Below are 24,219 nucleotides of genomic sequence, written 5' to 3'. Positions count from 1 at the left end.
AATGAAAAATGAGAGACTCCAGATCCTAACTATAAACAACACTAACTAAACCTAACTAATCTTCAAAGGTGTACCGGACTCGGGGTGGTATTTAAACGCTAAACTCATGGACAATTGGCGTTTTACACCAAAAGCCTGAAGCGTACCCCCAACAGAGATTTAAAACCTCCGCCCAGAATAACCTTCAAAAATAAGAAAGGCAAAATAACAAAAAAAAATAACAAACAGTGTCTCGATGGAAGGATTTTAACCCAGCTGAGAACACTAAATACATGAAGTCTACTCATTCCAAAAAGGTAAACACACTAAGGACATTAATGTATTTACTTACACATGCAGCAATCCCGGACGAGCGCCCAATTTTATGTTACGACCAGCTCAAGCCATAACACAAAAGAGGGATCAAACGGAAATGTTCATTCAAAAATAAGATTTATTGAGTTAAACATATAACAAACAGTAACAATAATAATAATAATAAACAAAAGTCTAGGGTTAAGGGAAAACAAAATATTGACAACATGTGTAAGCAAAACACAATGAGCCACTCATGAGGAGAGTATCCCCATGGAGTGCCCCCTCTAAACAAGACACAACACTCTTTTATACACAACTGATTATCAATTAGGATGAGGAAGACCAATCAGGAACTCCCACGTCCAGGACCAATGGGATCAGGAGACTCAGGGACGTCACAGTCATAAATTGTGATTTGTGGTTACAGTAACAGCATCTAAGTCAATACTGTGTTGATACTATGCATTTGTGATTGTACCGTTGAAAAGTGTGAGACTATGCACTTGTGCAATACACATCATTTGTATTCATTCATGATAAAGCATCGGTGAAGAAACATCGCTTGAACGCTCATTCATTTAATATCATCCTTTACATGAGTATTACAACAGCCTCTGATAAATTTAGACTGTCAGCTGTTGCTATGGCGATTCAGACTAAGCATATGTCACATTTTATGTGTAAGTGATTTCGGGGAGAATGTTATTAATTTGTTGTTCTAAACCAGTAATAATTTATTTCTTCTTCTGAACACAAAATAAGATATCTTGAAGAAAGTGGATGCCCTAAGCTTTATGGTCTCCATTGTCTTAAACAGTCTTTTATTTATTTTTATTAATTATAGTTTGGTTACCCACATTCTTCAAAATATATTCTTTTGTGTTCAAGAGAAGAAAGAAACTCTTAGTGATTAGGAACAATTTGAGATATATAAGGCTAAAGTTCTATTGAGCGTAAAAGCTGCTGCCTGAGTACACGTAAAGAGACAGTGAAGAATAGAGCAACTCAAGAGGGTGAGAAAATCACACTCTCAGCCACTCTGAGACTTGGAAATATGAACTCTGCCGCTGGTGTCAGAGAGAAAATGATCACCTGATCTCCATACTGTCCCTCAGACCAGAGGAATATCAGCACAGGAGACCAGAAACTCCTTACAGTAGCAATCTGCCTCATATTTATAATTTGGTTAAATAGTAAAAGATTCTTCCACCTATGAGCTAATGCAAAAAAGTTAGAGGTTTATATTGAGATCAATAATCAGTAAAACCACCCTGACACTACAACATGGCAGTCGGGAAACAATTTGAAAACAGAGATTATTATTCTGTTTGGCGATGCTGCACGCTTTAAGATGAAAAAGCTTAAAGCGTTTTTAAGTTTGAATACAGAAACTTACAGCCAATAAAATCAACACATTCACAGCTTAATATAACATACACATTCACACTGTTAATATACATATACAAAAATTTGGGTGGTGAAACAATTTATTTACTCAGAACTTGCTGGTAAGTCAAACAAATAATTACAAAGAAATGGAAAGTAAATTGACAAACAAACAACTGAAATAGTGTTTTTATTGTATAATAAAAACGTACATATGTCCTGGATATTGTGCCTTTAAAGCCGTTGACTGGTTAAAAAGCAGACTGTGATCTGATCTGGGGGGAATGACCCATGCATACTTGCCGGCGCCGTGACCAGAGCACAGCAGAAAATGAGCTGAGATGTCATCAGCACAGTGAGGTGTCGTATGAAAGTTATTAATGATTACACAGACATAACTGAATGAGATCATCTCAGACACAGCGCCAACATGTTCGCTAAATACCATCAGCCAGAAACAAATACACACCCACATCCACACACACAATAAATACATTTTCAATCCCTAAAGTAAGCCCGTAAAGGCCCAAAGCACATCCTGAAATATCAGGTTGCCAAGTTTGGTTAAAGGTATAAAGGTTAACAGGATCTATACAAACAGTCCATTTGCTATTCAAGGAGCGATGCTACTTTAGATCCATCAATCCATCCCCCCTGTAGTGGTGGGATAGAGATGCAATGATGGATGTCTGTCTGGCAGACAAGAGGAAGGGTGTGCCATTTGGGTCACTGCATACAGTTTAACAAGTTTCCCGGGGTGCCGCAGGGGTCTGTCCTGGGAGACGCCTAGGTTCATGCATCTTGGACTCCGCTATGTCTGAAGTCTAGAACTAAATCCTTACCATAATATGGTTCACTGAGACTGTCATGGTTATATTCTATGTCACTATATTTCTCACAATCCCACGTATCCATACTTTGTCTTGCAAACGATGTCCTATTGCATCAGTTACACAAATCTGAACTAGTTTGAAGACCCAGTGAAATTCAAATTGGACTTTTCTGGCCTGAAACTTGTACTCACAATGTACAAACCAATGTATGGTGAAAGTTAAAGGATACAGACATCAACATATTTGTAAACATTACGTAACTTATAAGAAAAGTTCACCCAAAATTGATTTTTTCTTAAAATTAACTCACCCTCAGGTTATCCAAAATGCAGATAAGTTTGTTTCTTCACTAGCAGGTTTAGAAAAATTTAAAGGGTTAGTTCACCGAAAAATAAAAATGATGTCATTAATAACTCTTGAACCACTTGGACCAGTTCATCAAATCGAACTGAATCGTTTTAAACGGTTCTCATCTCCAATACGCATTAATCCACAAATGACTTTAGCTGTTAACTTATTTAATGAGAGAACTGAAGATGAACACCGAGCCGAACAAAAGATTGACTCGTTCTCGAGTCAAGAACCAGTTGCATCGGTTTTCGGATCACCAGTAGTTCTTTCGGACAGTTCGATTCAATAAACCGGTTGAAGAAAACGGTTCACCGGTCTTTTGCGCTCGACCTAATGACTTCATTTGCGATGATTGCCCTTGATTCAAGCCTTCGGTTTACCTGGGCTCATAACATTAGCACAGAATCAGTTCAGAATCAATTACCAAAAGAATCAGTTCGGTTCAGACGCTCTGTGTGTCATTCTGCTTCTCGCTGAATCACACATGCGCAGTATCATCAGCTCCTCGGTTCTCGAATCAGACACGTCTGACAGAAACGGTTCTTGACTCGAGAATGAGTCAATCTTTTGTTCGGCTTGGTGTTCATCTTCAGTTCTCTCTTCACAGCAGTTCAGTCAGTGTACTGTTTGAGTAAATGAATTACTCCGGGATATTGGTTTGGTTTAACTAGGAGTGTCAGCCACATTAAAAAAGTTAACAGCTTGTCATTTGTGGATTAATGCATATTGGAGACACGAACCGTTTAAAACGATTCAGTTCGATTTGGTGAACTGGTTTAAGAAGATCCAGTTACATCGAATGATTCGTTCGCGAACCGGATATCACTACACTGTTGTGTTTTGAACTCTCACAACAGACACGGAAGAGAAGACAATGATGAATAAAGTCATAGTTTTTGCTATTTTTGGACCAAAATGTATTTTTGATGCTTCAAAAAATTCTAACTGACCCTCTGATGTCACATGGACTACTTTGAAGATGTTTTTCTTACCTTTCTGGACATGGACAGTATACCGTACACATAGTTTCAATGGAGGGACTGAGAGCTCTCGGACTAAATCTAAAATATCTTAAACTGTGTCCCGAAGATGAACGGACGTTTTACGGGTTTGGAACGACATGAGGGTGAGTTGTTAATGACATCATTTTCATTTTTGGGTGAACTAATCCTTTAAGCGTTACATTGCTTACTCACCAATGGATCAACTGCAGTGAAAGGGTGTCATCATCTCAGAAACATCACAATAACCCAGTGTCAATGGACTATTTCCCCATTTCAAGTGTTATTATGGATTATTTACTGGTATTTTGAACAGAAGTAATGTTAAAATTTCTTAATTATATATAAAAAAAAAATTCACACAGCTTTTCACTTCACAAGACATTAACTGATGGACTGGAGTGGTGTGGATTACTTGTGCATTAATGTGATGCTTTTATCAGCTGTTTGGACTCTCATTCAGGATCCATTCGTGACCAAATTATACAATGCTAAATATGTCCAAATCTGTTCTGATGAAGAAACAAACAGTATCTTGGATGGCCTGAAGGGGAGTACATTTTCATTTTTAAGTTAACTATTCCTTTAACTATTAAATTTAAGATGCTGGAACTTTTCTTCTTAAAGTAAGATATTTTTCACATACAGCATCAGTAAGTTTATCTTACACCTTAAGATACAGTATTGGAATAATAAAACTTGAGTCTAAAGTCTTTGTGTAAATCTTACCCACACTGTAGATTGCCACCAACTAGTTTCATCATCATCTGCATATTGCACACAAAAACAGCAAGAACTTTCTTAAAAATCGCAAATCCAATCAGCTTGCTTTATGCAGTTTCTGGAAGTCAGTATGCACAATATTTTAATCGGTTCACTGCAAAAATGAATCAAATGAGAATCTTTCAGGAAGAACTACTCCTATTCCTAAAAAAAACTATAGATATTTTAATAGCATCTTGGGTTCAAACCGTATTAGAAAAAAACTTATTCAGAATGTGAGTTTCACGTCTACAAATCAGTTATTTTAAATGTATGCTGTAAAGAAACACAATTTTGAAGTCCTGACAGTTTTGCTGCCGATTTCTAAAACGGAGCGTTAGTGGCCAATTCTAGTTTTAGCATGTTAAGACCATACATAATACTAGGTGGAACAATAAAAAAAAATAATAATAATAATAATAAACATACTTTAAAGTAAACCTTCTTAAATTGAGAAATATACATCAGGACAGTTTGATCTCAGACAGGTAAAAGACAACACTTTATTTCTCAGGTAAACCTGGTAACAAAACAACACATTTAAAACAAAAATACAGCAAAAAGAAGTTATTTTAATTTTGTTTTGTTGACAACAAAGAACCTGAAATGAGAATTAGCAGGACTGAAAATAACCTTAAAATTTCAACTTCAAATTGGACAGCTATGCTTGAAAACCCCTCATTCACTCGGTGTGCTGCAGTCTTAGGACTACTTTACAACTACAAATTGCAATATCTGATAAAACTCGCCTTTCCCAGAGTTCACAGCGCCGTAGTCCAGGGCTCCATCCTCATTCACAGCAACACATGCACAGCCACGAAACAGATAAAGCACACCAAGATGAGACAGAAGAATAAAAGACAAGTTGCTTAAAATAAACGCAAATGCACACACACGCCATTAAAGTGTTTTAAACCTCACACCATGAAACACTAGAAGTAGTAAATTTAAGATGCCTGAAGGTTTTCTAATGACTAGAGCATGTTAAAGAGGAATTCCTTGGCAAAACTACAATAAATTAATTTCTTGTTAGGTTTTGCATTTGAAATTATGCTGGTTTTGCATCTAATGCTTGTCATTTCACCAAAAATAACCTGATGCGTTCTTACCACTTGTTGAAGATCTAGAAGGCTCTGTACTAGGTGGTGCATTACAAAATGTTTTACATTTCCATGAAAATACTGTTTGCAAAATAAAGTCAGGCATTTTGATCTACAGCATAATCGTGATAATCAAAACAATAAAATTAGTAAAGACACAATGTATATGGATTTCCTACCAAGAGATGTAATTTTTTTATTTTAGCAATGGCACTGCAGATGCCTCAGGGTAAAAGCTGATATGGCATATACTTATGAAAAGTAACTTCATTAGTGATGACTCCATAACCACTGCATAATGGTGTTGAGCCATGCTAAATGTAATGAAATCTCAGGACAGGAAAACAGGAATTTCAAGAACATGTTTGGGTCAAATTTCACCACAAAATCAAAGAAGAAAAAAAATACATAATGAAATGAAGTCTGTATTGTAAATCAAGATTTCTTTGCATTGTGCACAATTAAGCAAACTTCCCCCCTAAATTCTCATTAATGCAATATAATAAATACAATTTTTACACAAATCTCAGTATCACAGTAATAAGAAATGAGTGAAAATCAGCATTGAGATTAATAACTAATAAAACAAAAGCATTAGAGTAATGAGAATTTAGGATGAAATGTGCAAACCTGTTATGAAAACATAAAAATATCTATGGTCATAAAGTTCAAAATAGGCTTGTGCAAATTTATATTTTATACTCTTATTTTATTTTTAAATGTTAAAAAAATTTTTTCGGAATTTTTATTTTCTATTACAAAAATGCAAATGAAAGTGTAATGGCTGGACCAATTTACAGTATTCTAGGCATCATAAATAGGGCTGTGCCGATCACGATCGGCCGATTGTTATGCGCATCACGTCAGTAAAGCCGCTTCTCTAATCAGCAGTAAATTCCATCAGGTGCTTGATTTCACATAGAGCAGCTGTTACTACACAGAGCCATTGTTAACTGAGAAGATGCGCAAATCCACGTTCATTTGCAGCGTTTATTTGCGCATCTTCTCAGTTAACAATGGCTCTGTGTAGTAACAACAGCTCTATGTGAAATCACGCACATGATGGAATTTACTGCTGATTAGAGAACCGGCTTTACTGACGAGATGCGCATTAACGATCGGCCGATCCTGATCGGCACAGCCCTAATCATAAACGAATGTTTATTGTAGTTTTGCCTTTAATATCCATTAAAAAATACAGCCCTGGTACAGACTGAAAGAGACAAGCACTATTCTTACACTAAAACCATCAGTCCCCAGCCTCTAACCTTATTCAAGACCGTATTTCAGTGATTTGGATGGTTTACTTGTTTCATTTTTTGCATTCCAGAGATTGGTTAGAAATACCCAGCGGTTGTGGGAGTTGGGTAGAAGTTCTGTAGATGTGCTGCAGTCAGACCTTTGTAACAGTGCACTGACCGTCGGGGCACCCCGAGCGATCGCTGCTATGCGCAGGGCCACCACCAGGGGGTGGTCTGTCCAACTGATGCAGTCTATGCCTTCCCTGGGAGCCTTCTGTGAGCTCATCTTCACCTTCGTCCTCTGCCTGTTCATCTTCATCCTCACTCGTGCCAGACTCAGATTCGTACCTCGATTGGTCCGGAGCGGCCGAATCGTCTGCGTCTTCGTCTTCTGGTTCTTGCTCAGCGGCGTTCATATTGAGATGGGAGAGAGCCTGTACAAGCTGAATATCACTGGAGGAAGCAGGGCTGGTCAGGTGACCGCCCAAGACAGTTGGCGGCCTTACGGGAGCAGAAGCAAAGATGCCTTGAGGACGTCCTCCGCTGACTCCAGTGTCCGCTCCGTCTGCTGAACTCTCTCGCTCAGCTGTGGCGCCATCAATGCTTGCGTTTAAATCAGCAACGGCGGGCGCTGCAGGAGCTGTTCCCGCTGCAGGACTGGGATTGGGATCTGGATCGAGTCTTAATCCCGCCACACCTTTCTTAGGGATGCCCACCACATCCCTCTTCATCCTACGCCTGCGGCCGTGTTCGTTCCTCCTGTACTGCACCATGTTCTCCAAGTCAGCCACATACAGGAAGCCAGCGATCAGCATCTCGGCGCTCTTCTTGCCCTTGTTGAAGGCGTCCTCTAGCTCTCGGCTAGTCCGCTCGTCGTACTGCCACCATCCGTTACGCCCCTCGTAGTACCATGCGTGGCCACCAGTCCCTGTACCGCGTCCGCCTGTTGCCGAAGCCTTCAGCTCTTCGGGCGAGAGCAAAGTGGGACGCTCCAGGAAGTCCTCGGGGACCTCCCCTCTACAGAGGGCGCAGCGTTTGCTGTGCCAGGAAGCTCCTTTCATGCATAGAAAGCAGAAAATATGGCCACATGGCAGGCGTACAGGGTGGACGCAGGATTGCAGGCAGATTGCACACTCTGGAATGGGCAGCGAAGGAGACGAAGAGGATGGACTTCCCTCCGTCACAGACTCCCCACTCACCTTCTTGCCAGTGGTCAGGGAGTCCATGGAAAGATTAACCTCGCCGCAGTTAGCCATCCTGTGAAGAAAAGAAAATACAATTATTTCAAAGGAAAAACAAGTTTGGAGAAATGTGCTGCCTACACAAGCAAACGTCAGCGGTGCATAAGCAGATGTAACAACTGGGGCACTGTTTACCAAACTACATTGCTCAAATCGACAGAAGTCACGAGTAAACAGTGCTTGCTTGAGTTCTTTGTTCACTGTTGCTCTGTATGATTAATGCTCTTGCTTTTCCAGTCTCTCATCTGACAAATATTACTCCACTTTAACAAGAAAGAGTGCTATTCATGTATTATCGGTCAACATAAAACCAAAGCCTTGTTCAACACATAAAATAAAAATTGCTATTAATATCTAAAAACAGATTCAAAGAGAGACCAGCAGCACAACGAATGAGAGGAAGAACTATGTTGATCTCTTCATTTACACTTAAAATCTTTGTACCATCACATATCTATAAATCTGACTCTTACATAAATATCTGGCTTGATAGGACAGCCCGTGCATACTCATAATACAAGCGGCCCAAATCAGACGCAGAAATGTTCTAAATATGTCATGACCCAAATCCTTTACATCCAAACTATTTACGGGACATTTTATGATGCAGGTACAGAATACAATAGAATATCAGACATTACTTTTATGTTATATTAGTTTAGGTTAAACAAACCGAGACAACATAATAAATAACAATAATAACATATAATATTTCTTTGCAAACATTTATAGGAATACCAGCCATAAAGAATCAGTTATATTTGCTAACAAAAGTTAAACTAAATTGTCTGACTGGTTGAAAACATCTAAATTTCAAGATAGTTTTTTTAAGATTAATATTTAACAGTTTATATTTAAAACACATATACTTAAATCAATAAAATTTCAAATGTATTTACAAAAAGAAATCATACAGATTGAAAAAAAGATAAAAATGAAATAAATAAAAAAACATTTTTGTTTTTTATAAATTATGCATTTACAAATATTTAAATAAATAGTAGCCATAAATAATGCTACATTTAACAAATGTTACACTAAAGTTTTTTTAAAGGTTTAAACCAACAACATAATTAAATAATTAAAACATTAAATAATAAAAATAATTAAAATGTTACATCAACGAAAGCAAAAAAGGTCAGAAAGACTGAAAATCAATTAAAAGTAAAATAAAACAATATATAAATCTATGTTTTACTAATAACGTTACATGTACATAATGAGACTAAATAAACTGGGTTAATAAGTTAAACTGATAAATGTGTTTTCATATTGCATTACAGGCCCAAATTCCTCAACAACTCAAGCAAGAATTACACAAATCTACCTTTTACACTTGTAGGTATCATATTAATACATGATCTAAATACACACAATTAATGAAAGGGTTTTATGAGGCTTTGTATGTGCTTATGTTGAGATCAGATCATGATCGATCAGACTGAGGCCTGTAGACAGGACAACACCCCTCACCAAAACACAGCAAAAACAGCCTTATTTCACATTAAAACACAGTCACTAAACCCTTCCAAATGATCGAATTATAAACTACGAACAAGTGAATCGACATATTAACATCCTCAGTTGGATTTCTTGAATAAATATTAATATTTTTGCTGATTTTGCTGCGTCTTGCCTGAATGTCTTTCAGTTCACTCACCTGACAAAATAGCTGAAATTTCGCCTCTTTCTCTCAGCGACGATCAGATTTGGCTCATCTGCTAGTCGCCGGATGATCGCTCATTGTTCGTTTATTGACTGAAATCGATCGGTACCGTTAGAATTCGCTCGACACAGATGAACACAACAATGTTTTCACGGCTCCTCAGAGATAATAAGACTGCTGATATGTGTTCATGCGCATCCGCTCTGCGCAAAACTTGCGCAGAACCTTAAAACATTCCGACTCAGACACAATGAGATACTCCGGTCGTGTTTAGTGCTCAAGCTGCTGACAAACATTATCTTAATATCAACGTTTAAGGGTTCATCTTACATCTTGTGACCTAACATGTAAGTTTTGTAAATATCGAGTATTTTCACATCATCATAGTGTTCGGGGGATAAGAAAAACACTCGGCCTACTTTTTTTTTAATGAGAAAAAAAAAAAAAAAACTCTGGCCAACCATGGTTCATCAGCTCAAACAAGAGTCAGAAATCGCCCTATTTATGCATTTCTATATAATTCTTAACAATTGTCTAACAACACACTCTTAGTAGATTAATTATTATTATTTTCTAATCTTTGTACAGGTTTTGTAGATCATTAATTAAGGCCTGTATGACTCACATTATTTAAGAATAAGTTCACTTCCAGAATGAAAATTCTGTCATGATTTAGGCTACTTACCCCCACTTGTTCCGAACCTTTGAACAAGTGGGGGTTTAAGTTTCTTTGAATGTTAAAAAATGTTTAGGATCCGAACAGGTGATGGGCACCATTGACTTCCATAGTAGAAAAAAATAATTTTTCATCAAACATTTTTCAGAATATCATCTTTTGTGTTCAACAGAAGAAAGACACTAAAGTTTTGAAACAAGTGGAAGGTGAGTAAATGACAGAATTTTCATTCTGGAAGTGAGCTTATCCTTTTAGCTCTATTAAAGTTTTTATAAAAACAGATTATTAATTTTAATTAACATAAATAACGTATTTAGTTGTAAAAGGATAAGCTGTACCTTTTGTAATAGCAACTGGTTTGACATATAATAGCCTATAACATGATGCTAGACCATGCAGGGCTTCTCAACTCTGGCCCTCGTGGTCCAATTACTGCAGTTTAGTTCCAACTTTGATCCAACTCACTAACTGTAACGTTCTAGTAATCCTGAAGACCTTGATTTGCTTGTTCGGGTGTGTTTGATTAGGTTTGGAGCTAAACTCTGCATGAAAGTGGACCTCGAGGGCCAGAGTTGAGAGCCTCTAGGTATGGACCATATGCGTACATTTTGCGTTATGCTTTATTTTCAAGACAGTCACTAGAGGGCACAATTGTGTTAGAAATAAAGGAGAGAAACAGATTTACTGCTGATCCCCAAGGGACAAGCAGTAAATCTGTCTACATTACCAACTAATTCAAGTAGAAAAGGAATCTATTTTTATGTGTTGCATGTAGGTTAAGACCACATCAGATAGTAGTTTTCTATTACACTGCGATTGAAAACTTGACACCTGGCACCAGGGATCGGATAATTATGTTGGCATCTTTGCTGTTATGCCCATTGAACTGCATTAATCTCAATTATAAGAGGCAGTCCAGTAATAAACAGACGTGCATATGCTAAAATATGATATTCACGCATTGCTTAAGTAACAGCATGTTCAACTGACACAATGCTGTCGATCTGTAGCTTTCCTGTATTAGACTAAATTCTGGTGTTGCTGGATGTTCTTTATCATATCTGAGCTCAAGAGAATTTTGTTTTACAGCAGATGAAATAACTCTTCTCAGTTTCTTGGGGGAAAATGGTCTTGGTGTCGTGATGCAGAGATAATCATTTCATGTGTGCAATCGTGTGTAATGCACGGCATTAAATGAGAAATTCTTAAATTAGAACGGAAAAGAATGCTTTATTCCCTGTGGCTTTGTTACGCTGTGTTGTAGAGTTGGAGTCTTCAGTGTGTGTGTGTTTACATGCGTGGGTGCCATATGCATGAAATCAATGAGCGCTCATTTTCCACAGCTGCTTGGTACGACGGTACACCAACCCTCTCAGTGTGAATGACAGAGATCTTTCACACGAGACCTCACTTCTTCCTCAGGGGGGGTTTCTTTCCCATGGTCCATCGGTCTCCATTACACCCCTCGGCTCGCCAAGCTTTCCTTTAATTTTCACTTTTTCATTTATTGGCACTTCTGAAGTATTTCAGCTTGGGCTCCCCAGGCCCTCGAGGGTGATGGTAGTTTATGAACCATCATCTAAAGCACAGGAACTTGCTGGAACGTTTCCCCGGGGATCTCGTTCCTTTCCCTTCTAACATTGTTTCCTCACTCCCTACGCCTTCGCGAGGAAGAACCACACTGCTCGCGTGTTGTCCTTTTTCACGTTTTCCTTTGAGCCGTGGCTTATTGTCAGCAGTTTTTCAGTGCTCCTGTCACTGGCAGCCACCTGGAAAACAATAAGATACCATCAACAGCAGAGGAGAGGAGGCAGCTAAACTGGGATGTTGCAATGAACGCACACACAGACTCGCAGGTATGAAAGTAGTATGCCATGCATTCATCTTCTCCAGTTATTGGGGCTGCATGTGAGGCAAATATTCACCCAGTCATTGTTATTCTATGTATATGGTAAAATTTTTAATTTAACATTCAAGGCTATGAAACCTTAACAAAACAGAGCAGCATTAAGCTCAAGATTATGCTGGTGAAACATTAAACATTAATGGCTGCATTTTTTTTTCTTGTGCTTAAATGACTGTTAAATGATTGAGTGAACATTACAGTCAGGTAATTTGTGGTACACTAATTATAATAAGAATGTGTGTTTGTAAATCTAAGCATTTCATATATATATATATATATATATATATATATATATATATATATATATATATATATATATATACTAAAATAAAAATAAAAAATGTGAGTGGTGCTTTACAAACCCTCATCGCATTTTTGAGTGGTTGCCAGGGCATTGTCATGTGGTTGCTAAGGTGTTTGGTGTCCACCCTTGTATATTATTCAAGTGTGGAATTGTTTTTATCATCCATCAGGTTAATGTTGTATGGGTGAAAGCAGCAATTATGTTATAATGTATGTGAATGAAAATACAAAAATATGCTTTATATTAAACAAATTAATCCTAAGGCCTTATGACCAATGAAATATTGTAGTTTGTATTATTTTTCTACTATTTAGTGAATTATTTTCATGTCATGTGTTACCGTGATGGTCGTTTGTTCTGTCTGTCTTCGCCATTCTTACCTCCGTTGCTGGAGGGCCAGAATCACTTTAAGCTGTTATCAGGACATTTTACTGTAACCAACAGAATAATAGCTAAAATATTTTACATGGCCTATATCACCATTGTATAATGTTATTATAATATTCCAGGAAATACCCAATCCTGGTTTTGTCAACAAAAAAAAAATTAAACAATCGAGGTTCATCCCTCCAGGAAGCCGATCTCCAAGTCGCGTACATTCAAATGCTAGAATAAGTTATTAGAACTATTCCATGGTCTTTCTGAATACTGGATTCTGATTGGCTGGCAGGTATGTATTAAAACGGTTTAATGCAAAGGTAAGTCCAAGGCAGTTTAATCACCGTTCAATATTAAAGCACTACTTTAACTGACACACACAAACGCACACACACCACTCGCACAGAGAGAGAGATCGGAGATCCTGCTGCGCACACAGAAACGTTCAGGAGTAGGCTAAAATAAACTTATCAATGCTGCCCCATGACTTTTATTTATAAAATGGCTTAGATACTGGATCACTACGTTATATTCCTCAGCAAGGAGGAGGTAAAATCTCTGTTTAAGTAGGCTAACTAAACTCACAAATTGTTTGTAGAGAGAGACGCACAGTAATTCACACACACATACAACTTTGGAAAGAGAAGATTTTTGTGTGTGTTTTTTTTTTTTGCCATGTTCGAAGGCCAATTTAAAATATTGGTACAGTAAATAAAGTGCACAAAATCCGTATTTTGTTTAGGCAGTATTTGTGGCAGTTGATAAATCATGTTGCGAGATTTGTCGAAAAGGTGTGCGTTTTTGCGCCAATGCATTATTAAAGGATCAGTGTGTCATGCAGTATTCCCATATAAACTTTAACAGCCAATTAAAAAATATTGGTATAGTCAAATTCGCCAATTCACGAAATCAATACATCCTTTATTAAACCGCTTTGTTGAGTTGAAACAATTAAATCACTTTTAACAGCACTTAATGGGAACCGCATCATTCACATAGAGGGCAGAGCGTCACATTATTTCTTTCACAAAGAGAAAGTTCATGCGTTAATGAGTAGCCTAGCAAAGGATTAAGTAGCTGCATTGAATACTTTTATGCCACTGACCTGGCTTTTATATGTAGTTTGGAGTAACAAAGAGTTGTATAGTGTTGACTGAAATAATAATGCAATAACTAACTCTTTAAATCAATGTTTCAAGCAACAACAACAAAACAAATGAACAAAAAACAGATAAATAAAGCTAAATATTAGGGGTGTAACGGTACGTGTATTCGTACCGGACCGTTTCGGTACAGGGCTTTTGGTACGGTGCATGTGTGTACCGAATGACCGAATGCAATATTTTGTATGCGGAACATAGGTACATTTTCGTGTTTCCAAGTGAACATATTAAGTGGCGGAAGTCTCCGCGTTCAGCGCAAATCCCACCCTGCAGCTGATTCTAAGGCTGGTAACACACTGGCTGCGTGGCGTGAGCGTGGCATTTCTGCTGCGTGTCAGTTGCGTGATGGCTGCTTCGCGTTTTCTGTGTCTTTACACAGCGTGCTTGACGAGGCGCATTGCTGCTACTGTAGGTGATATAGAGGGAGACCGCCGACAGACCAGGATCTTGTCTTCACGACAACAAAACTTCATGTTGAGCATAAATATAAAGCCTACTGATAAAGGTCACCGTCAACAGTATTGACAGCAAAATAGACTATGTTTGACAGGTGCAATATGCCAGTGTGTCACCGGCCTAAGGTTTTCAAAAGGCATCACACGAGTGTGCTACAACACTACAACTAGGAAAAAAAACTATTGTAATTCAAACGCAGCTCCCGTCGGTATTTAAACAGACCTTTGCTCTTAATTCCGATCGGTCCAATGCAATAATGAAATCTGAGCAGGTCTCAAAACTGAAACTGTTGATGCTGCACTTTACACTTTGGAAAAGTTATATATATATATTTTAAATATGAGCAGGCCTACAAGCTGGGATTGGTAGTGCTGCACTGTAATCATAGTTATTTATTTATATTTTCATTATATCTTATTATATGATATTGGTTTGAGACCGAGAGTATTTTATTTAGTTGAGAACTTTGCAGCAGTATTTTATTTCTTATTCTTTTTTTATTTTATATATATTTTATTAAAATAAGTATTTAAAAAAAGTGTAAACAAATTGTTAAAAAAAGTTTATAGTAATAAACAACCTGCAGTTTAATGTTTGCATTTCTTTCCCTTACTGTTTAACACTCACTATTCTAATTCTATTCTTTAAAAAATCTAACTACCTTTCTAATCTTTTTGTATTCTATTTTCTTTTCATTTATTATGCAATTGTGTGTGTGTGTATGTGTAAGATCTCTAACACTAGCTTGCTCTATTCTTTTTTTTTATTCTATCTGTTTTTCTTTTTATTTATTATATTATTTAAAATCCCATGCTACGTGTACTGTGTTAACCTAACTGAGACTTGTTATAGCACTTATATATCATTGCTCTTTTTGTTGTTTTTGATTGCTTCCACTGTCTTCATCTGGAAGTCCCTTTGGATAAAAGCGTCTTTTAAATAAATAAATGTAAATGTAATGTAATGTACCGAAAATGAACCGAACCGTGACTTTAAAACCGAGGTACGTACCGAACCGTGATTTTTGCGTACCGTTACACCCCTACTAAACATGTATCCAGATCCAAATGTAATAAAATGAATTTATGTGTGATTTATGTGCAAAGTCTTAGGCTACATTCACACTGCAGGGCTTAATGCTCAATTCCGATTTTTTGAAAAAATTAGATTTTTTTGCAAGGCCGTTCACAATTCCAATTAAATGTGACCTTTTGTGATCTCCTGTGTGAACGTGAAATGACCCAGAAGTGATCCGCATGCGCAGAAGAGTACTCAACGGCCAACGACGTCACTCGTTGTTTGCGGAAGTAGCTAAACATGGATGTCAACAACAGTGTAGTCAACAGCGGAGCTCGTTTAGCAATATTAAAGTTATTTAAGCAGCATCGTCCGCCATGGTTGTTGTTTATCTTCTCATTCCCGCCTACTTCAACGCAGAATTATGACGTTTGTAGCGTATCAATGACGTACGGGTCGGATACATGTGACCTAGCCGTTCAGACGGAGGTCGCATTTCAAAAGATCGGATACGTATCGGATTTAGGACCACATACCCAAGTGGCCTGGGTCGCATTTGAAAAGATCGGATCTGTGTCGTACAGACTGTCATGAAAAGATCAGATACAGGTCGCATAGGAGCAAAAAAATCGGAATTGGGTCATTTCAGCCTGCAGTGTGAACGTAGCCTTAGTTACTGGGAATTTTTACATATGGCTATACAGGCATCTTGTGGCAACACAATGGTATTATAAATGCATTCAGTAATTTACAAATAATGAGCTGAATCTCCACAAATTACTGTTGTTACTATGACAACCAATTTGAATGTGACAAGAAACTGGTGTCTGAAAAGAATTTATATATATATATAAAATCTGGGGGAGCGCCAATAGGGATTCAAATTGGCTAGAAACGGCTCTGGCTCAACCCCACACATACTGTAGCTACATGCGCAACCCAGGCACCGATTATGGCGGAATCTGCTGTATTATTATCTGCTGTACCAATGTTACTCGCCTATCGAGAAACAACAAAGTAACATTGGCTTCCGATCGCAGGCCTTCAGGCTCCTTGAGTTCTTTCCAGCACTGGAAAGTGAAATCTCTATCTTTCTGTCGTTGTTTGGCTCCGCTAATGTGCATCCTGTGCACTGAGCGCTCTCTCCTCCACGTCATGAGTAGACACGTCCCTTACTGCTGATTGGCTACAAGTTTGTTTTGGTATTTGGCCTGACTCAGTTTTCTAGAAAAATACATACCCCACCTTTAATAAAGAATTGATTATCCCTTATTTAGAACATGTCAGAAGCTTGAATAGCTAATTGGCGCCATCTAATGGTTATCCTCTGACTAGTAAATGGCCTGAAAGTATTACAAGTATGAAAATTAAACATCCCTGGCATGAAAAAAACAAACAAACAAATCAATCTCAAAGATGCACACGGAGAGATGGATAAAAAAAAAATTATAATGTAGAGAAATTTAGTTGGAATCAGTTATTTTATACACAGTAATTTATTTGGCAAGTAGCCGTGTAATAAACGGAATAATTTATGGTCAGGCGGCCAATATAGCAAACTTATTTATTTAGCGATTATGAACGATTGAATATAGGCCTATTGCCACGTAGCCTACGCTTAATACATTTTAAATACAGTCAACAATATCCCTCACGTAATGTTTCCGACATCCCTCATATTTTTTTTATTTTATATTTAAAGGTTAACTAAACCCCTACTCAGAGCCTGACTCCACCCACTGACAATATTTGAAAAATGCTGAAAAGTGGGCAGATCACAGCGGAGATAGAGGGGACGAACCTAGGGGCGGGGCTGAGCGAGTGCAGTGTGATCCTGAGACTCGCAGTGACGGATTGATTGACAGCTGCTGTCAGAGACGCTAAAATGGAGAGTGACTGTAATGACGCAAGTAGCTTTGCAACAGAGCGATCATTTGAAGTAGAGAACTTTTCTCCCCCACTTTTACCTGAAGTGGAGGGTGTCGAGGTGTCTGTTCATATCAATTCGAGCCGCTGGCTCAAACTGCGGTCTTACCTCCCGCACCGCATCGCTTTTCAGCGCGAGCTGTGTGGAGAAGCCCATTTCCACCTCTATTGCGTTGGAGAAGCAATCCCGTGTAAAACGCAGTTTGCACACTCGAGCTCTAGGCGGGAACTTGCGGTCTTCCAGGCCAAATGCATGCAACCACTGGCGCTTAATTTTAAAGTCTGCTGGTAAACTATGCAGTCCAGCAGTGCTGTAGCAACCAGCAACACACCTCCGTACCATCCTGACCACTGTACTAAACACTGCACTGTACAGATAAATCTACGCTAACTTGAAAATCTAAATAACTATATAATTGCTATGCTAAATAGATGCCACAATAGTCTATCCTGGTCGTTACCAATACTCGCAATTCCAGCTCCTGACTCACTACAGTGATTTTGATGGTTTTATACTGCCAAGGGCGTGGTAGCTCGTACCAAGGGGCGTGGTGAGCTGGAAACCGCTTACGTCACCTGCCACCACTTACGTCACTTGCCACCGCAACATCCAATAGGAAAAATCAACTGCAGTAGCCACCGTTCAACCTGAAGAGGGCAGCACTCACACGTTTTTACACCATATATTGTAGAATTAAAACACTTAATACTCAAATGTCAAAAAAGTTACTCGAATCAATGAACAGCACTAATAAAGCCCCATTCTTATAGATCATTACCTAAAAAAATTTGGTTTAGGGTTTAGTTACTCTTTAAGTTCCGGGTTCCTGAAATGCCTTTATTCTCTCATGAATTTAAGAGAGAGCGGGAGCGAGAGAGAAACCTTAATTTTATTTGGAGTGTGCGCGCGCAGCTCTCGACGCTGAATAGTGGTGTTGAGAGAGAGAGAGAGAGAGAGAGAGAGAGAGAGAGAGAGAGAGAGCGCTGGGGACAGTACGCTCTCCTCAATGTGCATGTGTCTGTTTCCCAGACCTCCACCAACACAAGACACAAGACTCTCCACCTGTCATTTAAAATCAGCCTCCCGTAGGTAAGTTATTGTGTGTTTTTTTTTTTTTTTTTTTAGGAGGCAGGTTGCATGTAGAACACCCGTCTATTTATCATCAGCATAATCAAACTTATTAAAGCAAAAACATACGCTGAATGTATGGATAACTACAGGCACTTGTGGTGCGTCCATAAACATGTGTTGTGGAAAAAAGGCAGATGTTCGCTGATGTGTGCAGGTTGGACGCGTTTCGTTTGGATGCATTTGGGACATACATCTTTTGCTTTCGCTTCGGTTGAATCTGTGACAGATGGAGCCGCGTCGCGCGCACTGGTGACCGGTTACCGGAGCGCACGGACTCGCAGCGCACTGTAGGCTGCTCAGTTCATTTACTAATTAGTCGCTCCATTCGTATTCAGTGTCTTCGGGTCACTTTTTACAGATTGAGTCCTGTTAGAATGACCTTAGGTTTACTGTCTTGATCAAAGACACATGGTTGATTCATGGAGCGGTTCAGGAACAATAGTTAATCAAGCCTTATGGGGTTTAAATGCACAACCTCACTCTGATTGTCTCCGTTATTGTAGAGAACATCTGTGTGTGCGTGCATGTTACTCTATAGGACACAGCGGGGCAAGTTGTCACACCTTTGATTCTTTCATATAAAGTCTAGATAGATAGATATTGAACTTAAAAAAGAACAAGAGCTTATTTAAACGTTAATGTCTGATGTATTGTCACACTGAATGCCATAAAGGAAGTATTTATCTTATTATTTTTATATTCTGTTAATATATTAAATAATGTTTATAGTTGGACAACAATTATTAATGACACTGAGCATTAAGCTGCTAAAATGAAAAACTCTGAATAATTATTTTGACAACGGATATTGTAATGAATTTTGCACCATATGAAACGAATGTGAATTTACCCTGACCTTACGCCTATAAGTATACCAATTAGAGGGGAAAAATACTCTAATTTAAGACAAACATTAATAATCCCTGGTTGGAAAAACAAGCATTTATGTAATTGGACTTTTGACTCAAAATCTTGTTGCTTAAATATAGAACTTCCTCGTACGACACATTTCTGAAAATATCCCCATAGACACCGTAAAACGTACTTGTTAGGGCTTTTTTAGAAAGATTCATAAATTGACCACGTCATGTATAAAATCCAAAATGTAGATTAGGATGTGGTAGTTATAAACTGTTTCAAGTAAGAACAACTGAAGAATATGGGAGGTCATCAGAAGTCTAGTGCTCTGTTCCAAAACAACCTAACGAGCTTCCAGACATGAAGTCTGTTCCAAAAGATACCTTCTTTGAGCAATTTTTAAGCCAACATTGCACATATGTGTGTGTGTGTGTGTGTGTGTGTAATTGTAAGCATTGTAAATATAGTTACATTTAATTTACTCTCAACTGAAGTTGAATTTCATTTATTAATTTCAGTACTGAGAAGTATTGATAAAAATGTTTTGATCTAATTTATATCTCACCTATTTAGAGTATTCCAAAACAGACACTAATGAGGTTCCATTTTATTTAGATGCAGCAGACAGCAAGGTAACTTACAAGGTTTTAAAAAAGAGCCTTCATGTAAATCCTAAAATGTGGCAGTACCCTAGTAAAGTTAGGGCTGCATGATTTGAAAAAAAAAAATAATAAAAAAAAAAAAAAATAAATAGAATGTTTTTTTTCCCCAGAAAAATCAATAAATCGTGATTGCGATTTAAAATGTGATAAATAATATACAATAAAAAATCAAGGTTTGCTTTGCTTTTTTGTAGGGCTGCACAATTTGGCCAAAAGTGTATCATTATAAATCAATATGTCTGTAAAGTAATAATAATAATAAAAATAATAATCATTATTATTAAATAATTAAGAGAAATTATTATTATTATTATTATATAAAAATATAAAACTTAAAATACAAATAATATAAAATAAAAAAATGTTAATAATAATTATTATGAAATAATTAATAATAATAAATATTAATTACTGTTATAAAATATAGAAATTAGAATTACAAAATAAAAATAAAAACAAAATATAAAATTTCTAATATTTTACTAAAAAAAATTTATTCATGAAAAATATAATAATAATAATTTTATTTTACATTACAACTATAAAAGTATAATTTTAATATTTATGCCTGCCTTAATTTCTCAATCAAGTATTTACCAAAGGGTTACTATATTCATTTACCATGCTGTTTTATGAACATACTTTGTTAGTGATAGTCATGTGTGAGAAAATCTGAAATGGCTTCCAGTACTTGTTGCAAGAAAATAATGAGCTTTCTGACAGCTCAAACCTGGCAAACTGGCATTTATGGGGAAGTGTTTTGGCTTCTCGTTGATTTCTGGTCTTTAGTTTGTCTCTCTTAATGGATTTCATGCATCAGTCTGAGCATTAAAGCAAGATTACTGCTACAACTCACTGTCATTACACTCTTGCCCAGTCAGGGTGTGAAAGTGTGTTCATGTGCTTCAGCTTGTTCATTAAAAAACAAATTTGTTTAACAAATGTTCTGCAAATTATCAGTCCCAGTCTGCCTGTTAAGGGTGGAATGTGCCATTCAGCTCTGTTTGCAAGCAGAAGCTCAGATCTGCATGCGATACTGAAGTGAGTTTGGTTTCCCTGAATCTCTCACATGCAATATGTGTGTGTCTCCCATTAATCTGACAAGCTTGCGGGTTATTTTTACTGGCGGCTGTGTTTGAGTCCAGTGAAGTGAGACTGGAACAGCGATTTACCATTTGAGATTCAGTGACCATTCATCATTACCTAACTGAGCCTGCATGATCACAAATATTCATAAACCTCTCACTATTTCTAACATGCACTCTAACTAACATTTGGCTTCATCCATAACATTCTTTTTTTAATATCTTTATTTAATATTATATTATGTTATCATCCATTTTTATTAACTACGTTTTAATATATTTCATTTATTTATTCATTTTTGTATTCTTATTTCTAACTATTGATGTGTTCATTTTTAAATCACTAAAATATCTTAGTTTAATTTTGTTTCCAACAAGAATATAATTTACTATTCCTAGACCTTTTTTCTGCTATTGTTTAAACAGGTTTTATAATTTAAACAGGGAAATCAGCCTACAAATTCCATAGCTTTCTTTTAAAAATATTTAATATTTTTATTTCATATTTTATAATAATTAATTTTTTATTTTCAAATTTTTTTCATATTGTTGGATAAATTGTATAATTAATGCATATATTCTTCAAAACAATAATATAATCTTTTTTATTTTTTATTATTTAACAGGTTTTATCATTTAGACGGGAAATCAGTCTACAACTTGCTTATTAATAGGATGAGAGATTATTTTCTTTTCTTCAAAATGATGTATTTTTTAACATTATGCAGTTTCTGAAGTTCTTATTTTCTTATAATAAAGTTTATTTTTAACCATCACCCAAAACAGTAGTAACCCCTTAAAAAAAGGTTTGCTTATGGCATATTAAATCGGATTTAAAATACTTTTTTAGAAGGTCTTATGCACTGGAGAAGCTGTGTGTATTCCAAATAACATTATCTACTTTCCATAACAATACAGAGTTTGTTTTTGATAATTTGGTCTATAGACAGGATGGTATCCATAATGACTCTCAGAGAAAAGTTGTGTTTTGAGGTAGTGCTAAATGATTAACTTTACACTTTGTTTGTTGGGCATTTACAAAGCAAACCTCTCACTTTCGCCATTTGAAAGTATAAAATCATGCATTAAACATCAGAAACATTTTAAGCAACCTCAAACAGAGGCTAGGTTCGGTACTATGTGAAACATTAAAACTTTCACATATTAAAGAGCAGTTCTCTGCTGTGGTGTTCTGAGTTTTTTTATTTTTTATTTACTTGTTGCTATGTAGTCGCTGGGTGTTCTGGATGGTTGCTAGGTGATTGCTTGCTGGTCGAAGTCAAAAGAGCCAACCTTTAGGTCTAATGTGTATACATATATATATATATATATATATGTGTGTCTGTGTGTGTGTGTGTGTGTGTGTGTATATGCAAACATATTTTTTTTTCTTTGCAAAAAAGTCCTCAGCTCTATCAAGAACAAGATTAAATTCACCTACTCACCCTCAGGCTTATCCAAGATGTAGATGGGTTTGTTTCTTCATCAGAACCGATTTGGAGAAATGTAGCATTACATCATTTGCTCAGTGAAAAGCTGCATGTTTGTAAGAAACAAATCTGTCATTAATAATTTTTAACTTCAGGCTATTGCTTCTGAACTAAATAGCCCTCTATTCATAGTATTGCATTCTCAAGTGAAAATCTGAATCAGGAGATAAAAACGCATGGGCCAAGCACCGTTTATTAGCGTAAACAGTCCAAAATATGTCTAAACAAATATGTTGGTGGGTTTTGATGTGAGAGGACAACAGGGAATGGACTTTTCAAACTGAGGAAGCATTTTATGGATTATGGACAAATATTTTGGCCATAAGCAATGTTTTGAATGATATATAGATGCCTTAATGAGAAATCTTTTTCTTACAAACATGCAGCTTTTCACTTCATGAGATGTTAACTAATGAAATAGAGTGGTGTGGATTATTGTGATGTTTTTATCAGCTGTTTGAACTCTCATTCTGACGGCACCCATTCACTGCAGAGGATCCACTGGTAAGCAAGTGATGTAATGCTTAATTCATGCAAATCTGTTGCGTTGAAGATACAAACTTTCATCTTGGATGGCCTGAGGGTGAGTATATTTTCAGCAAATTGTCTTTTTTGGGTGCCCTATTGCTTAAATGCATTGCATTGTAGGATACATTATTCTGCAAGTGCACTCTGGTTGTATAATGCACATTTTGGCAAATGTTGTAGGTCATCCAGGAATCCAGTACATTTAGGCTGTTTGCATGCTGCAAAATTATATACTGCAGGAATAGTACGAGTAACATGGTGCTCTTCCAAATATAGCCAGAGCCAAAGTGAGTTTAATGGGTTGGGGAAAGGGGTTTAGGGCCTCAGCAAAACTGAAGTGTATCAGACGGGGCATGCGATGAGATGAGAAGGAAGGATGCATTTGGAGAGGAAAGTTTGCTGTTAATATTGATGAGCAAGTGTTAATGTGATCCTAAAAGCAGCTCTAGCAGAGATGACATTATCCCCCCTTTTTTTTTACCTTTGAGAGGGGCTGTGAAAATGGGTCGAGAAAGGGGAAAAGAAGAGAAAACAGAGATTGAGCCATAGAGTAAGTCAAAGTTTTATGATCAGAAGCTCAGAACACTTATTGTGCTCCCCTATGGCACAGAGCAGTGGTGAATTATAGAAAAAATGAAAATTTGTTGTCTTTTTTCATCTCTTTGGTAAACACTATATTATTTTTATCAATAAAAGGCAGCTGTACATTTTTTTTACATTTTAATGAATGAGGCTTAGTGAGCTATTGAGCAGGTTATAA

At 37.0% G+C, this 24,219-nt stretch overlaps 2 protein-coding genes across 3 annotated transcripts in view; one reads left to right on the top strand and one right to left on the bottom strand.

Annotated features, from left to right (window-relative positions):
* Positions 1-6,876: 6,876 nt before the first annotated feature.
* Positions 6,877-10,040, bottom strand: LOC132129791 (E3 ubiquitin-protein ligase rnf146-like). Its single transcript, XM_059541556.1, has 2 exons — positions 9,873-10,040; positions 6,877-8,228 (listed from the first exon to the last, which is right to left on the bottom strand). The coding sequence occupies exon 2, from the start codon at positions 8,225-8,227 to the stop codon at positions 7,124-7,126; it is 1,104 nt and encodes a 367-aa protein (XP_059397539.1). The 5' UTR covers position 8,228; positions 9,873-10,040; the 3' UTR covers positions 6,877-7,123.
* A 56-nt stretch (positions 10,041-10,096) lies between these two features.
* Positions 10,097-24,219, top strand: part of LOC132129789 (cadherin-11-like) — a 91,234-nt gene continuing 77,111 nt past the window's right edge. The window contains exon 1 of one of the 2 annotated variants that reach the window (XM_059541554.1): positions 10,097-10,225. The gene's annotated coding sequence lies outside the window, so the exon portion shown is untranslated. Of the gene's footprint in view, positions 10,226-18,671; positions 18,795-24,219 lie in introns of those variants that run through there. The other variant, XM_059541555.1, reaches the window with a different exon arrangement.

This window comes from Carassius carassius, chromosome 46 (assembly GCF_963082965.1).
Source record: "Carassius carassius chromosome 46, fCarCar2.1, whole genome shotgun sequence".
Taxonomy (NCBI): Eukaryota; Metazoa; Chordata; class Actinopteri; order Cypriniformes; family Cyprinidae; genus Carassius; species Carassius carassius.
This window is presented reverse-complemented; position numbering and strand designations above follow the sequence as displayed.